This window comes from Sarcophilus harrisii, chromosome 3 (genome assembly GCF_902635505.1).
Source record: "Sarcophilus harrisii chromosome 3, mSarHar1.11, whole genome shotgun sequence".
Taxonomy (NCBI): Eukaryota; Metazoa; Chordata; class Mammalia; order Dasyuromorphia; family Dasyuridae; genus Sarcophilus; species Sarcophilus harrisii.
In genome coordinates, this window is record NC_045428.1 from 66438152 (window position 1) to 66456719 (window position 18568).

The 18568-nt window shown below is 35.7% G+C and overlaps 1 protein-coding gene across 3 annotated transcripts; it reads left to right on the plus strand.

Annotated features, from left to right (window-relative positions):
* The first annotated feature begins 121 nt into the window (after positions 1–121).
* PECR (peroxisomal trans-2-enoyl-CoA reductase) lies at positions 122–14858 on the plus strand. 3 transcript variants are annotated; one of them, XM_031958087.1, is made up of 8 exons: positions 122–379; positions 4775–4908; positions 6613–6778; positions 7770–7851; positions 9793–9889; positions 10657–10767; positions 12155–12266; positions 14415–14858. In XM_031958087.1, the coding sequence occupies exons 1-8, from the start codon at positions 256–258 to the stop codon at positions 14498–14500; spliced, it is 912 nt and encodes a 303-aa protein (XP_031813947.1). In that variant the 5' UTR covers positions 122–255; the 3' UTR covers positions 14501–14858. The 3 variants fall into 3 exon arrangements, with proteins under 3 accessions (XP_031813947.1, XP_031813949.1, XP_031813948.1); XM_031958089.1 differs by having other exon boundaries at positions 12192–12266; XM_031958088.1 differs by lacking the exon at positions 10657–10767.
* Positions 14859–18568: the final 3710 nt, after the last annotated feature.

The window sequence follows — 18568 nt, forward strand, 5'->3', positions numbered from 1 at the left end:
GCGAGGGTGGGGCGAACATCCAGATCGGGTTTGCTGGGCGAAGATCTCTCTGCTCTTCAGGCGGTCACGTGGTGCGAAAGTGGGTAGCCCTGCGGGGGCGGGGAATCGATCCCATTTTAGGATTTTCTGCCCAGTCTTAAGCTGCTGTGGACTGACCAGAAGTTGATAAAAAGCCCGCCTGCGAGGGCGAGCAGACTGCCTGGTTGCCCGTGGGCCTGGGAGCCACCGCTCTGTGCGTCAGAGACAAAGCAGGTCATGGGGACAGTGTCGGGGATCAAGAGCTGCCTGGCCGCGGGGTTGTTGCGGAACCGAGTGGCTATCGTCACCGGCGGCGGCACTGGCATTGGCAAGGCTATAGCCCGCGAGCTGCTGCACCTAGGTGTGTCTGTGTGCCCGGCCCGGGCTGCAGGGGAGGGGGCAGAGGACCCTGGCAGATGCTGAGGCAGATTGAGGGAGCGAAAGGGACAGAGCGGACCCTAGAGGAGAGACGGGGGAGAAGGAAAGCCCTGAGGCAAAAGGATACGGGCAGAAGGCTAAGCAGCTGGTGGGATACTGGGAATGAGAGTGCGGGGAATGTGGAGGAGGGCTTAGGGTGAGGTGGGAGAGGAACTGAGGCTACAGTGTGAGGAGAGAGAAAGGGGCGAAGAGTAGGGGTCGAAGGGTAGGAGTTGGTGAGACACTAGGAGGCGAGGGAGGAGGAAACTTGAAAAAGGGCCTGCAGAGAGAGGTGGGAGAAGGAACTGCGGGGACTCTGGGAGGGGAGAGACAAGGGCTGGCACGGAGAGGCGGGTGGAGCTACTGTGACTCGAGGTGGGGAGCCAATGACGGGAGAGGACCGGGGGTTTCTTGAGAAGGCCAGAAATTCTGGAACCTGGAAGTGAGGAGAAGGACTAGTTGGAGGGGGGGCTGTGAGGACAAGGTCAGGTCCTGAAGAGTCACTAGGGAGAAGGCGGTGGTTGGCAAGTGTGGGAGAATTCGCTGTACTGAGAATGGGACCCCTGGGAGAAGCATACTGACCTAGTGATTGGGGATCCCAGATAGGAGGCCAAAGTGAAAGCAGGGGAGAAACTGCTCATGGTAATATCAACTTCCCAGACTATAAGGTTTACTTTTTGTAACATTTGGAGCCTTTAATCCTGGATCAAAAGGCAGCATTCTGCCCACAATTTAAAATAAATTATCTTAAACTTTCACAGAAGAGCAGTAGAGAAAGGAAGGTTATTCAAGGGAGGAAAGGGAAAGCTTCTGGGGAATATTTGCCAAATAGCTGACTAATTTGTTACTGGAATGAGAAGACATTCCCTGTGGAGGGTCAGTAGATGAAAGGAGATGAACAAATAATTTTTTTTTTTTTCTGCTGAGGCAATTGGGGTTAAGTGACTTGCCCAGGGTCACACAGCTAGGAAGTGTTAAGTGCCTGAGATCAGATTTGAACTCAGGTTCTCCTGACCTCAGGGTCTATCCACTGTCCCATGTAGCTGCCCCTCAAATAAATTTTAACAATCGTATAAATGGTCCCTTTTAGACAAAATTACAGGGTTGAGATAATCTTTTAGACCAGACTTCAGTTTATCTCTTATCTAAGGACAGTAAGTATTCACTAGAACAGTAAAACAGACTCTCAGTTTTTACAGTGTTCTTGCAATGTCCATCATATTATATTTCTTCTTTAAAGGCAGTGGGGACTTTCTATTATTAGATCACCAGATGGTTGGGCATGGGGGAGGTCTTAATATTATTGGTCCGTGAAAGTGTTGCTAGATGATTGTGGTTCCTATCTGGGGCCAATTTGGCTTAGAGTTAATTGTGACTTGGATTTCAGTCATGCTTTGCACTCATTTGCTTCTGTAACTATGGACAAGCCTTTAACTTCATCTTCAGATTTCTCCTCTGGAACATGCACAAAATTCTTCTAGTTTCTACCTGTCAAAGTGGTTGAGTAGATTAAATTACAGAATACAACACCACTTCTCCTAAATGCTTCCCAAACTTTAAGTATTATATCTTTCTTTTCTTATTCTTTTTTAATAAGGAAAATGTTTTTAATATTAACATTTACATTTTCTCAATATAACTTTATTTTTCAAAGTACATATAAAAATAGTTTTCAGCATTTATTTTTGTAAGATTTTGTGTTCTAATTCTTTTTCTCCTTCCCTCCCCAAGAGAGCAGGCAACCTGTTATAGGTTAAATATATGCAATTCTTTGGAACATATTTGTCATGTATTTGTCATGTTGTGCAAGAAAAATCAGACCAGAAAGTAAGGAAGAAAACAAAGAAATATAAAAGGTGAAAATAGTATGCTTTGATCCACATTCAATCTCCATAGTTTTCTCTCTGGATGCAGGTGGTATTTTCCATTCCAAGTCTACTGGAATTGCCTTGAATCACCACATTGTTGAGAAAGGCCAAGTCCATCACAGTTGATCATCACATAATCTTGTTCCTGCTTACACTCTTCTCCTGGTTCTGCTTATTTCACTAAGCATCATGTTCTTTCTAAAGCTTTTCTGAAATCAGCCTGCTCATCATTTCTTATAGGACAATAATATTTGATTACATTTATGTACCATATGAATATATGTAATTTATTCAGCCATTCCCCATCTGATGTGCACCCTCTCAATTGCCAATTCCTTGCCACTACAAAAAGAGCAGCTACAAACATTTTTGCATATGTGGGTCCTCTAAGTTTTTGCCCTGGGTTTCTCTTATTTCTCTTCTTTGCTCCCTTGTGATTTGATTCATAGCCCTCCCCTATTTTCAATTATCATCTCTTTGTAGATGACTCCAAACTCTATATGCTCCTCTCTCTCCTGAGTCCTTGATCTACATGTCCACTTACCTAGTGGGCATTTTTGCAGATAGGTCCACTAGGATCTGTGACTCAGCACATCCAAATCTGAGCCCATCCTCCTCATCTTATCTCAACCTGCTCTCCTTCCAGTATCCCTAGTTCTGTTTGGCCACCATCACCCACCTGTTTACTCAACTTTGAAGCCTCAAACAATAATTCTTTCTTCTCTTTCCTTTATTCTTAATATCTATTTAGTTGCCCAAATCCTACCTATTCTCCCTGTGAAAAATTTCTCATGGCCATCTCCTCAACTCTATTAACTCTCACGTTCCCCTTTATAATTTTTTTCCTTTGACTTTTAATTGCTCTCTACTTCCATTCTCTCCTTTAGTTTAATTAAATAACTGCCAAAATCATCTTTTTAGTCTCTAGATCTGATCTTATCAAGTTCTTGCTCAATAATTTTAGTGGCTCATCATTGCATTTAATGATAAAATATAATTTTTTTAGTCTTGTAGTCAAGGCCTCTTACCTTCTTTCCCCACATGACTTTCTAATCCAATTTATCTCTGTTCTCTTTTATGTATTCTATGTACCAGCCAAGCTAAGCAGTTGTTCTTTGACTTTGTTCTGTATTTACTCGTTCATGACGATCATTCCCTAAACAGAATGTACATTTTCGCTATAGCCTCAGCTGTTGAAATCCCTCTCTGTAAAGTCCAGTCTGGGTGCTACTTCCTCCATTTAGCCAAGTCAGCTGAAAGGGATCCAAGTCTCAAATTTCTTACAACTCATTGGATTTTTTTTTTCTTTGCCCTTGTTCCAGATAACATTGATAATTAAATTTGTAAAGCTCTTATTCCTTTTTAGCATATAAATATTTTGTTAGCTCTGAGCTGTGATTTGTTCAATTTGGGAAATTCTGGTGTGGAAATTCCCTTTTCCCATGAAGGCTTACAATTCCTTTGCAATTTAGAACCACGGAGAGAGTGGCAATGAGAGGAAGTAAAGTGATACACATGATCATATAGACAGCATGTGTGAGAGAAGAGACCTCAGTTCCATTCTTCCTGATTCTAAGAGCTGACCTTTTGTCCAATATATCACACTGCTGTTTTGCCTTGCAAATAAAAATTGCTTAATAAATGTTTGTCAAATAAAAGGAGAAGAAATCATTCTTGGGAAGAAAACCATAATGTGAGATCAAGAGCTATTTTCTTACTTTAAATCAATTAATAAACAATAAATAAACACTTATTAAGCACCTGCTTTGTAATGGGCAGTCTTCTAAGTGCTAGAAACAAAAACCTTGGATGCATTCACAAGGAATTTCTTTGTGGCACGGGTCCTTATTCTGAAGCCAATAGATTTCAAAGGGTCCTTGGATGGATTTCAGGTCCATGAACTTGTCTTTTAAATATTTTGATAAATGAATATTAATATAATTAGTTTTCTTTGTAATCCTATGTGTTTATTTTATATGTTTAAAAAATGATATTCTGAGAAGAGGTCACTAATCTTCACTGGACTGCCAAAGGAGGATAAAGGTATAAAAATATCAGCAAACTGTATCATGAATATAGTAATGTGGTAAAGAAACACAAGATATAGGTAAGTTTACATTAGCTGAAGAGATCTGTATTTCATAGTCAAGACATATCACAGTTTTAGCAATTGAGCAGAAAACGTTATTTACATAATGTATTATATATTTTGCAGAAACATATTAGACTTTTGAGAGATCAATATCATTGCTGTTTTAGAGAAATCCAGGCCATTCTTGTCTCTGTGAATATGTATAAACTTTAGTTTGGCTTTGATCTGTTAATGGAGCAACCAAATGCATCAGGTTCTGACTTCACTGAAATATGTGTGATTAGTTCTAGATTTTACAACAGTTAATAAGATTTTTTAAAATTCAATTTTTTAATCTCTAATAAGATAGTTTTGTTTCTTTGCTTGTTTGTTTTACCAGAGTGTAATGTAATTATCGCCTCACGTAAATTTGATAGCTTAAAATCTGCCGCAGAAGAATTGAATGCTGCCCGCCAGCCCTCCAACCCAGCCATCATTACTCCTATCCAATGTAATATTCGAAATGAAGAAGAGGTAAAGCCAATATATGGAATTTTTGTTTCTTTAAAAGTTATGAAAATTATGTAGAGAGTGTTGTATGATCCTGAGTACTTCTTTGATATATTTTTCTCATCCCAATGTACTATTGATTAGTAAAATGCTGGGAAAATCATTTATTTCTCTTCATCAATTAGATTAATTGTAAATACTTTTTTGAATCCTTGTTAGAAATTTTCTTTCCTTTTTAAGTATAGTGTTTTCAAAACAAGTAAATCAACTAACATTAAGTGCTTCCTATATGGAAAATACTATGCTAGGTATGGGGAATAAAATAAAAAAACACAACCACCAAATAACTGCAAAATCATCCTCTTTCACACTTACTTCACCTATCTAATGTATTTGTTAATTTTTTTTTGCTTGTTTGTCTACATTCATAACATTTTCCCTACATAACTCCTCTCTACTCTTCTCTTACCACCATCATACAGATCTTCCACCTTTTATATTGTGTTCAATAATTTTGTAATTTTAGTCTTTTTGACTCAAATCTCCTCCTCTTTTGTCTATGCTTGATTCATCTGTTAGTGATTTTCTTTGTTCTTTTTTTACAATAGTTCAGACTTTTTTTTTCTAAGAGCTTTAGTTATAATGTTAGTCTAAATGAAATGTGAAGACATGCCTATAAAATAGTTGATTACTAACGTTGTGTTGAAAGAAGTGAATTTTCCCCATTGCCAAACAAACTAGTTCTGAGTTTTTCCTCATATAAAAGCTTAATAGCACAACCTTCTCTGTCTTATCAAAAACAATAATAGCTAACATTTATATAGCATTCACTACGTGCTAAACACTGTGCTAAGTGATTTACAAATTTTACTTGATTTGATTCTCACAACTCTTCAAGGTAGGTATCATCACCATTTTACAAATGAGGAAATTGAGGGATACAGAGGTTAAGTGATCTGTCACACAACTAGGTCAGATTCAAATTCAAGTTTTCCTGATTTCAGGCCAAGCACTCTATCTACCATCTGCCTAGGATAAGGGCTGAGAAATTTTCCTTTTTAGTTTTTATTTTGTTGCTACAAAGGCTACAAAGGGGCAGGGAGGTGGTTCACTGAGCTTGGAGTTAGAATCATTTTTGTGAGTTCAAATTTGGCCTCAGATACTTACTGGCTATATGACCCTGGGCAAGTCACTTAACCCTTTTACCCCAATTTCCCTATCTGTAAAATGGTTTGAGAAGAAAATGGCAAACTACTCCAGTATTTTTGCCAAAAAAAAAAAAAAAAACAAAAAAAACCATGGACCAGGGGATCATGAAGAGTTAGACATGACCAAATAAAAACATCTACTACTCCTTTCTGCATTGCCTGTGGGGCAAGTATCATTGGCTGCAATGTAAACATTATGAAACTGAGACTAGGCACTTTCCCCCCTGGTTCCTATCATTACCATCAGTAAATATTGGCTAAGTCCTGGACAAAAGTAGGTGAGAAAGGAGAGTTAAGTTTTGGCATTATGATCTCTGGATGTTTGGAACTGGTTAGCGATTAGTAAGGTGCAGAACAATTGATCTTGGTTAATATTTCGTAAATGTGAAGTACTGTCTCTTAGTTCTTTTAATTTGTGTCACCTGAGTTAGGGCCTGTTGTGGAGAGATTCCAGCCATGCTAATTTTCATCACTTTAGTTTAGGCACTTTAACACGTTTATTTTCTTGTGCTTGTTTTAGGTTAACAATTTGGTTAAATCCACATTAGATATCCATGGTAAAATCAATTTCTTGGTGAATAATGGAGGAGGACAATTCCTCTCTCTTGCTGAATTGATCACTTCAAAGGGATGGAAGGCTGTGGTTGAAACCAACCTGACTGGCACCTTCTACCTTTGCAAAGCAGGTAAGAATGGAAAATACTCAGAGAAGTTAGGTCTCTCTTCATTCTGAACCCCACTAAGAAGTATTACTTGAATTGAGGCACTCAATTCTTAAAAAAAAAAGTTGTGGTTTTGCAAATGTGAATGTTCCCTGCACTCATGTACATTGCAGCCTCTCTACAATTTAGCAGGTAGCCTTTATAAGTAAATATTCATCATCTTGCAGCCTTTCTTGTGGTAAATATCTCCAAATAGGCTGAAGATTGTCCTTAGCAACAAGCCTGGAGGCCTTCCCCAAACCATACTGAGAGTAATGCTGATTACCTCCATTCCATAGATGTAACTTATGAATGAACTTTAATAGTGCCTGATATACACATATTTCCCCTATATCCCATATATATCCCTAAGAACCTTTTGGTCCTTACTTTGAAAACCATATATTTGATAAAGAATTTCTAGAAGCCTCCAAAGACATTTATTAATATCTAATAATCATCTAGGAGGTAGGTGGTATACGCTGGATTTAGAATCAGGAAGACTCATTTCCTTGAGGTCAAATCTGGATTTAGGCATTTACTAGCTGTGTGACCTTGGGTCCCTTTCCCTCTTTTATGATCTCTTTAGGATACAAATCCAATAGAAACACTGCTGGATCAAACGGTATGCCCTTTGGGCATAGTTCCAAATTTTGAGCAGCATTATTTCTACCCAGCAAGAGTTTGCTAAGGAACAGGCAGAACAGTCCAAACTCACATAGGTAGCAGAGATTCAAACTGAGTTGCTCATTCACCCCTTTATTACTCCATGTTGTCTGAAAATGATTTAATTTTATTATCTTTCGGAGCAGCTAGGTGGCACAATGGATAGAGCACCAGCCCTGAAGTCAGGAGGACCTGAGTTCAGATTTGGTCTCAGACACTTAACATTTCCTAGCTGTGTGACCCTGGGCAAGTCACTCAACCCCAATTGCCTCAGGGGAAAAAAAAATATTGTCTTTTGTCTTTTATACAGTTTACAATTCCTGGATGAAGGAACATGGAGGTTCTATGGTGAACATCATTGTCACGTTAACTAAAGGACTTCCTTATGCTTCGTAAGGAATCTTTACATCCTTCTTTTGTTTTGGAATCCTGTTTAAACTCTTTTAAATGGAGCTTTGAGGCTTCTCCTGATTTCAAATTGCTTTCTTCTTCCCTTGGGGCTTTAAGAAGACACTTTTAAAGTATCCCTATGCACGTGGAGCCATGCTAGGTCCATCTTTGTTTTGGGATTGCTTCTTAAGTTGATGCAACCAAAAGAAATGCCATGCATTGACACACTGACTGCTCACAGTCAGTACTGCTGAATACTCATGGGTGCCTAAGATATTTCTGATTATTTCATTTAAACTGTTTCTGGGTGTCATACCACAAACACAGTGTACATATCCTTCATCATCACCCTGCCTTTCCTCATTATGCTTTACTTTAACTATCTACTAAAACACCTTTTTAATTCTTTCATGTTTTAGACCTTTCTTGATGCTTTTTTGCATTATTTGTAGGCCTAATTATCTGTGAAATCCTTAGGTACTATTCAGAGTATGTGTTATTTATCTTGAGAAGTTTTTCTGTCTCTTTCTTTTCATGTTTTAGATGTAAGTTGAAAAATCCTTTTTTAGAAGGGAGGGAGAAATCTCTTCTAAGAACTATCTTTTAAAATTTCATTCTCTATTTAAGGAATACCTTTCCATTTTTATTTTCCCCACTAGAATTTTGTTGTCTTTCCCTATAGAAATAGCAATTTAGTGAAACAGTCTAACTTGAGAGACTGTTTAGGCATGAGAGCTTTCAGATAAAACAAAAGACAAAAATTGTCTCAGTACAATGAGAGACCTTTTTGGTGCCAAGTCACAGACGGAATTGGAATATTTGGGTAGAATGAGATGGAACAAATCATGAGAAATTTAAGTATGTGATAATTGTATTTAGATCATTAACTAAATTCTTAGTTGTTGTTTTTAAAGTTATGTTTCTTTTAAGCACACAGTTGGTATTTATTTCTTAGCAGCATTCTTTTCCTGCAGGTTAGATATGAAAGGGAATATCTTTATATCAACAATTTCATATAATCAAATTTCCAAGCTCCAGTCCTGGGGTGTGTACTACCTCAAAACATAACATCAGTGTTTTTTTTTTCCTTGAAAATTTTGACTGTCTCCCCAGTGCCCACCAGAATATTTTTTGGAAATATTATTTTATTTTCTAAATTACATGTAAAAACAAATTTTAACATTAAAAAAAAATTTTTTTTTGAGTTCCAAATTCCTTTTCTCCATACCTCACTAAGACAGTAAGCAGTCTGGTATACATTATATCTATGCAATAATATAAAACATTTCTGTGTCAATTATTTTGTGCAAGAAGACAGACAGAAAGAAAGAAAGAAAGAAGTGAGGGAGGGAGGAAGGAAGGAAGAAAAAGAAAGAGAAAGAAAGAAGGAAAAAGAGAGAACAAAAGAGCAAGCATGCTTCAACCTGTATTGAGAAAATATCAGTTCTTTTTCCAGATACCAGTTTTTATTATGAGTCCTTTAGGATTTTATTAAATCATTATATTGTTGAGAATAGTTGTCACAGTTCTTTATTGTACAATGTTGCTGTTCCTGTGTACAATGTTATCCTGGTTCTGCTCACTTCAATTTACATCAATTCATATAACTCTTTCCAGCTTTCACAATACCTTTTTAAAGAGTGCTTACCCTATGTACTTCCAAACTTTATGTGGATACATAGGTAGTTTTCCTTTTAACTTCATTTGGTTTCCAGAATAACTTCCTAGAAATTGCTTTCAATGCTAAGCTGTTTTCTCTCATCTTCCAAAAGATAGTCAGGATGGTGCAACCCCAAATATTTCTAAACAAGAATGTCTTTTTTGAACTATTCTGTGACTTAATATACCAATTAATATAATCTGTGACTTAATATAGTTTTCATGGAAATTTAAATGATTAATAGAAGTTGAATGAAGTCTTAAAATTTTTTTTTCTTTAAAAGGCACAGTGGAGCAGCAAGAGCTGGTGTTGAAAATTTGACCAAGTCTTTGGCAATAGAATGGGCCTCCCATGGAGTAAGAATCAATTGTATCAGTCCTGTAGGTAACCCATTATGTGTATATAATTTGTATTCTTGGTGTTACATTTTCCTTCTTAGCCTTGGGTACATTCTGTGTTCATGTTAACTGCAAAATAGAATATTCATCAAATTATTCTTTGATATACAACAAAATTCATAAAGAAATTTTCTAGTCCAGTAATGTGTTTTATTTGTTTGTTTCACTTTAACTCCTTAAGAGAGGCTGGAAGCAGTGAACTTCAAATCAAAATGATAAAAGGGTGAAAGAGTAATAAATATATAAACCATGACGTTAAAAAGGGGGAAGTTATTCAGTGTATAATAAAAAATCTAAGCATAAAACTTTCATGATGGGAAGTGTCTCTGGACAAAGCATCTTTATTCTAAAAGATATTGAGAAATAAAATCTTTCCTTGTTTATTCCTACTATTGGTAGCTTAGACTCTGACCCATAATTAAGTCTGAGTCTCCAGGTGTTATTTATTTCCATGCAAGTAGATAATCCGCTTAGGAAGCATAATTGTACTTCTATTACATTACCAAGAAATACAAATAGTAGCTCTAAAAACCTTTATATCTAATCTCTTTTGCTAATTATATGTATATATACATACATACATATGAAGAGAGAGGTGGGGGAGGGAGGGAGGGAGAGAGAGAGGGAAAGAGGGAAGAAGAAGGAGAAGAAAGAAGGAAAAGAGGGGAGAGGGGACTGATAGTTCTAGTTGGAACTTAATTATTCTTTGGCTTATTTTTTTAAACTTTCCCTTTTATCCTCAATCCTAGGGAATAATTTATTCCCCAACGGCCTTTAAAAACTATGAAAATACTACAGAGACCAACATTAAACAATATTATCAATATTGCCTAGCTAAGAGATTTGGTGTTCCTGAAGAGGTAATAAATCTCTGCCTGTCTAAATAAATCACTGCCAGTCTGTCTCTCAGTCTGTCTTTTTATCTCTTTCTCCCTCCCCCCCACTTTTCTCTGTCTCTATCTTTCTCTCCTCTTCTTCATGTACATCTCATTTTCTTTTCTCCTTTTCTCTCATTTTCCCTCACTCTCTCTATCCATATCTTCTCTCTTCTTCTATAGCTATTGACTGTTAGATCTTTAAAGAACATTGAACAAAGAGCATTGGGGAGGGAGGAGAGTCAGAGAGAATATTTGAGGGAACTATTTAAAAGAACTTTAAATAGTGAATCCACTGAAGTTTTTGATTCATAAACTCTTTTGGGAGGCAAAGTATTCAGCTGATAGCAATCAATTACTGAGCAAGAAACTGAAAACTGGGTTGATGCCATCAGTTGAAGAATGGCTGAGTAAGTTATGATATATGAATAATATGGAATACTATTGTTCTGTAAGAAATGATCAGGAGGATGATTTCACAGAGGCCTGGAGGGACTTACAAGAACTGATGCTAAATGAAATGAACAGAAGTAGGAGATCATTGTACATGACAACAACAATATTGTATGATGATCAGTTTTGATAGATGTAGTTCTCTTAAACAGTGAGATCATTCAGACCAGTGATGAAGAGAGCCATCTACACCCAGAGAGGACTGGGGGAACAGAATATGTTTCACCACATAGCATTTTCACTTCTTTTGTTGTTGCTTGAATTTTATTTTCTTTCTCATTTTCCTTCTTTTTTGATCTGGTATTTCTTGTGCGGCAAGGTAATTGTATAAATATGTATACTTGATTTACATATATTTTTACCATTTTTTTTAAAGAAGTCAATTGCTGGAAGATCTTCATAAGACTATGAATAGACAGAAAAGAAGCAATTGGTCTGCAGTTAGCAGAAAAACTATAAATATGCATTTCACAAGTCATTCATTTTGGAGATGTATATGTGCTACTTCTCAGTTAATATAGTCTTTCAGATTAGTAAATTCTAAGACATAATTCATGTTATTTATGTATACCAACTGTCATCCAGATTCCCAGAGTTAACTATGTTGAGATAATGGATTCAGCAATTTGGAGCATTTTTAAATGAATAGAAGGAAGACCTTTTATATATACATAGTACCTTAGGTGAATTTAAAAAAAAATTTATCCTGAAATACAAACAAAAAATATAAAAAAAAAATTTATGCCAGCTCTACATTGAGAAAACATGAGCCTTGTGTGTTCAGATCTTATAGTGATGGTATATATTAATGTAGGAATTATAGGAAATTAGATACGTAGATATATAGATTGAAAAATATAGGTAAACATCTACACAATTGCACAACATGAAGGTAACATAAACATATTTTATTTCTTAGATCTCTTCTGTCGCATGTTTCTTGTTATCTCCTGCAGCCTCATATATTACAGGACACACAGTAGTTGTGGATGGTGGTTATACTTTGTATACCGAAGCATTTGATGTACCAGGTGAGTCATAAAGAAAAATGAATAATCAAAGATTTGTGACTTGCCAAATGGGATTTTAATCATCTTAAATTATTCTTTGAATGGTAAAATAATTCTCTGTCCCTTTTAAAAGACACTACTGGAAAGAAAACTTTTAAATCTGTGCTAAAAAAATTTGAAAAGGAAATTATCTTTTTAATATACTCTAAAGAATTTCACAATATTGAAAATCATCTCTCTCTCTATATATATATATATCTCCTTTTTTCCCCCTCTTCTTCCTTCTCTCTCTTTTTTGGTGAGTCTAGGTTACTCGGTAAGCATGTAATAAATGTTTGTTGACTGATTAAGTAGAAATATAGCTCCTCCAAATAATTTTTTATGCAGCTAAATGTTTGTCTTGTTGGAATAATGCTCAAGTCAGCATTAAGTAAAAATGGAGGATCAGGTTGAGAAGACTTTGCCTGAAATGTTAATGCGATCTTGACCTAATAAAAGAAGATGTTGGTGCTGTTAATTGGGAATTGTATAAAGGAAAACACATTGACACCGATTATCAGCATGTTTCACAAATATTCACAAAAATGTTAAGCTAATGTAAAACAAATCACAGCAAGAAAGCCCAAACAGCCTGTTTTAACCTTGTTTAACCTTGTTAACAATCCTTGCTAAACAGAAATATAGGATCGAAGGATAATACAATTTTAGGATAGAAATTGCTTTGCAGAATGTTACAAAAGGCAGTGGTAGGAAATTATGAATACTATAATCTTGTGAAACAGTACAGAGAAGTAAAGGGAAAAACAAGACTGAAAAAAAAAATGTTACATGAGAACTAAGTCAGATAGGACAACAAGACAACAAAAATGAAACAATTATAAAAATAATTTTCATTCCTATAATAAATTATTTTCAGCATGAACTCTTTCATTTCTTCATCTTATAAACCCTTGACATCATGTCTATGCAGATGCCTTCCAGAATCAATTCCACTCTCACCCCCCATACTTCAATCCCACCCATATCATCATTTGCTTATTGAATATGTCCTGAAGACAACTCAAATTTGATTTGACTTAAGCTGACCTCATTATCTTTCCCCCCAAACCTCCTCTTTTCTTAATTTTTTGTTTCCATTGAAGGCATCAATCTCCTGCGTTCTTAACCTTGACATTATCCTCACTCTTCTTCCCCTTCATATTAATTTGATTGTTAAATCTAGCCATTGCTATCTTTACAACATCTTTCACATCATACCCTTTCTCTTCTCACCTTGGGGCAGTCCTTCTTCACTCCTAGCTTAGGTTGCGGCAACTTCCTTTTCAGTCTCTATTTCAAGTCCCTCATCATCCCATTATATCTTATATATTGCTGCCAAAATAATTTTTCCTAAAGCACAGATCTAACTCTAAGACAACTACTCAGTCAAGTCCCGAATGTACCCTGTTTCTTCTAGAATAAAATATAAACAAACCCCTCTATTTATCTTACAGTTCTTCACAACTTGGCTTCAATCTATTTTTCAAGTCATACTACTCATTATTACTCTCCCACTATTTTAAACCAGCAATTTCACTTAATGTTCACACACACACACACACACACAAACACACATATGTATTTTACCAATGATAACTAGGTTCACACAAGATGATATATCCTATTCAGTATGTATGTAATCAGAAATAAATGTGGTGAAGGCAGATAGGCTGTACTACTGTGACACTACGTATAGAAAGACAGACGGGATGTAGTACCCACATTGTCCAACTCTGGGTCTATTGAAACATGGAAGGATATTAGTCTTTGTATACAAATCAGTCCCCTAAAATGAAATCTTTAAAAAAAACCTGTCACAAACAAATCCTCAAACACCAATTACTTATAGTCCATATTATTCACATCTGTGTTTTAATTAAGCAGTATGACCTCTTTAGACCAATGTCATATAATGTCTTAATTATTAATTGAATCATAATTAATGAATGTGTTCAGTTTTCTGATAATGGTGGGGTTTCCCCCAGAAGTTGTAGAAAATTTGTTGGAAAGACAGTTGTAGGCATGGGATTGGTTTGGGAATATGTTTATTTCCTAAAAGGAAAAAAAAAAAAAACTTCACATATTTGCTAAGAAAAACTCAAGGGTTTTTCATTTATTTAATCTTAACAGACCATGACAACTGGCCTGATGGACCGGGGGACCTTTCCACAGTCAAAAGAATGAAAGCTTCCTTTAAGAAGAAACCCAAACTTTAAGCTAAAGAAAATAAAAAACGGAATTTCTTCTACTTAAAACGAAGAATGAATTTTACCATTTCTGGGAAATTATGCTTTTAATGGAAAATTGCTTTCTGCTTTTAACAGTCATAAATTTCATCTCAGCACAAACTATATCTCCAAAGACTTTAAAAACCTGTCTTGAGCTGTATTTTTTAAAAATATTTTTAAAATGTTGATTCAGATGACTAGGAAACTTGAAAAATATAAACCTCAAGTGGTCACCTCTTATACCTTGATCCTTACCTGTTAAAATCAGGAATATGGGGGAAGAAATATATGGTGTATTACTCCTTTGAGCAATCAAATAAAGCAAAACAAAATTAAGAATGATTAATGATGGTCCTTTTTCCTTCTTGGATTTATTGTATAACTCAAAAATGAAAAAGTGATGGGATTATGGATTTTACAATCATTTTTACATAACTCAGTTATTCTGGGATGGCAGTTGCTACTTTCTTTGTATGAATAAGCATATATTTTTTAAAACAATGTCTGCTTTTGTTTTGTTTCTAAAACCAAACGAAAGGACTTATACTTTCACACATATGAAAATTTTCGAGATGTGCATGAGAAAAATTACTTTCAGTATCATATAGGGTATCCAGAATTAGAATACACCCATTCTTGCAAGAATATGAAATCTTTCCTGCATTCATCAATGAGTCCTTGGAATTCTTGTGAGATAATTTGTTTCTTACAAATGGGGCTTCATCTGGGATCAGGGTTACCCCTGTAAAACACAAGAATATAGGTCTTATTGACTGTTGATTTCAATGGTCTCATGGATCAGCTCCAGTGTCCCCCACATAGACTGTCCAAGATTCTAGGACCACATGGGTAATAAGATCAGGATGAATCCAGGAAATCAGGAAGAGGGAAAAAAGTATGTTCTGAAGCAGCCAGGCACCTGTTCACAAACCAAGAGTAAAAATGCTGACTTTCTAGCATTGCCTTTGATAGTTGGAGGCATCTCACAGGGTCTGAAATTTCAGAGTAGTAAAATGGGGAATTTAATGGCACTATGGAATACATGAAAGAACCACTGGGACATATCTCTAAAATAGTTCTAGAAGAGAAGAGATGTCAAGAAATCGAGGGTTGGGTAAATATTAGTGATCTGGGGTCATTGGCATGTGGAGATCTCGATGCTGGAGTGCAGAAAGGATCTGCATAGAGATATTTACAAGGAACTCTTAGGTGAGAAGGAATAAAGAAGTGGGGCCCTAGAAGAGAAGAGTTTCTTCTCCAGGAAATAGGGAAGGAACAACTCTGTGCTAGATAGAAAGAAAAGAAATTTAACATTAGTTTGTGTGTGTGTGTGTGTGTGTGTGTGTGTGTGTGTTATAACAAGGGTAAGTAGTTACATTTCTTTCCATTTCTTGATTCATGCTTTTGATTTTATTAAATTGAACAATTCAAAATTCATAAAATTAATTAGGGAAAGCATTTTACATTCAAAATAAAAAGTTTAAACAACTGGTTTTTCCTTTCTCTGGGGCTACATGGGCTTTTGATATGCTATTCTAAATTACTATCGAGATAGAGGTATTTTTAAGTTATTCTTCTCTTAGTAAGGAATTCTTATTAATTAGGCAAGTATGAACTTTTAAAAAAAAAGATGAAATACTTAGACAACTTTTGAATATAATGCTGAAAGAGGTGGTGATAATATAGTGATACCTCTTAAGAGGCAGAAAGATTTGGATTCAAATCAAGCTTCTGACACATATTAGCTCTGTCACCCTGGGAAAAATAATAGGAAACATTCTTCTAAGATTAAATGATGTCACTTGCATTGATAGAGAGAATATTTTCTTTTATATATATATATATATATTTTTTTTTAAATAGCCTTTTATTTACAGGATATATGCATGGGTAACTTTACAGCCTTAACAATTGCCAAACCTCTTGTTCCAATTTTTCACCTCTCACCCCCCCACCCCCTCCCTAGATGGCAGGATGACCAGTAGATGTTAAATATATTAAAATATAAATTAGATACACACTAAGTATACATGACCAAAACGTTATTTTGCTGTACAAAAAGAATCAGACTCTGAAATATTGTACAATTAGCTTGTGAAGGAAATCAAAAATGCAGGTTTGCATAAATATAGGGATTGGGAATTCAATGTAATGGGTTTTAGTCATCTCCCAGAGTTCTTTTTCTGGGCATAGCTGGTTCAGTTCATTACTGCTCCTTTGGAAATGATTTGGTTGATCTCGTTGCTGAGGATGGCCTGGTCCATCAGAACTGATCATCATATAGTATTGTTGTTGAAGTATATAATGATCTCCTGGTCCTGCTCATTTCACTCAGCATCAGTTCGTGTAAGTCTCTCCAGGCCTTTCTGAAATCATCCTATTGGTCATTTCTTACAGAACAGTAATATTCCATAATATTCATATACCATAATTTATTCAGCCATTCTCCAACTGATGGACATCCATTCAGTTTCAGTTTTAACCACTACAAAAGGGCTGCCACAAACATTCATGCACATACAGGTCCCTTTCCCTTCTTTATAATCTCTTTGGGATATAATCCCAGTAGTAACACTGCTGGATCAAAGGGTATGCACAGTTTGTTAACTTTTTGAGCATAGTTCCAAACTACTCTCCAAAATGGTTGGATTCGTTCACAACTCCACCAACAATGCATCAATGTCCCAGATTTCCCGCATCCCCTCCAACAATCATCATTATTTTTTCCTGTCATCTTAGCCAATCTGACAGGTATCTTAGAGTTGTCTTAATTTGCATTTCTTTGATTAATAATGACTTGGAGCATCTTTTCATATGACTAGAAATAGTTTCAATTTCTTCATCTGAGAATTGTCTGTTCATATCCTTTGACCATTTTTCAATTGGAGAATGGCTTGGTTTTTTATAAATTAGAGTTAATTCTCTATATATTTTGGAAATGAGGCCTTTATTAGAACCTTTGACTGTAAAAATATTTTCCCAGTTTATTGCTTCCCTTCTAATCTTGTCTGCATTAGTTTTGTTTGTACAAAAACTTTTCAGTTTGGTATAATCGAAATTTTCTATTTTGTGATCAGTAATGATCTCTAGTTCTGCTTTGGTCATAAAGACCTTCTTCCCCTTCCACAGGTCTGAGAGGTAAACTATCCTGTGTTCCTCTAATTTATTAATAATTTCATTCTTTATGTCTAGGTCATGAACCCATTTTGACCTTATCTTGGTGTACGGCGTTAAGTATGGATCAATGCCTAGTTTCTGCCATATTAGTTTCCAATTTTCCCAGCAATTTTATCAAACAGTAAGTTCTTATCCCAAAATCTGGGATCTTTGGGTTTGTCAAAGACTAGGTTGCTATATTTGTTGACTGTTTTATCCCTTGAACCTAATCTATTCCACTGATCAACTAATCTATTCCTTAGCCAATACCAAATAGTTTTGGTAACTGCTGCTCTATAATATAATTTTAGATCTGGTACAGCTAAGCCACCTTCATTTGATTTTTTTTCATTAATTCCTTGAAATTCTTGACCTTTTGTTTTCCATATGAACTTTGTTGTTATTTTTTCTAGGTCATTAAAATAGTTTTTTTGGGACTCTGATTGGTATAGCGCTAAATAAATAGATTAGTTTAGGTAATATTGTCATCTTTATTATATTTGCTCGCCCTATCCAAGAGCATTTAATATTTTTCCAATTGGTTAGATCAGACTTAATTTGTGTGAAAAGGGGTCTGTAATTTTGCTCATAAAGTTTCTGATTTTCCCTTGGCAGATAGATTCCTAAATATTTTATATTATCAGTAGTTACTTTAAATGGAATTTCTCTTTGTAACTCTGACTGTTGGATTTTGTTAGTGATATATAAGAATGCTGATGACTTATGTGGGTTTATTTTATAACCAGCAACTTTGCTAAAGTTGTGGATTATTTCTAATAACTTTTTAGCAGAATCTCTGGGGTTCTCTAAGTATACCATCATGTCATCGGCAAAGAGTGATAATTTGGCTTCCTCATTGCCTATTCTTATTCCTTTAATCTCTTTCTCAGCTCTTATTGC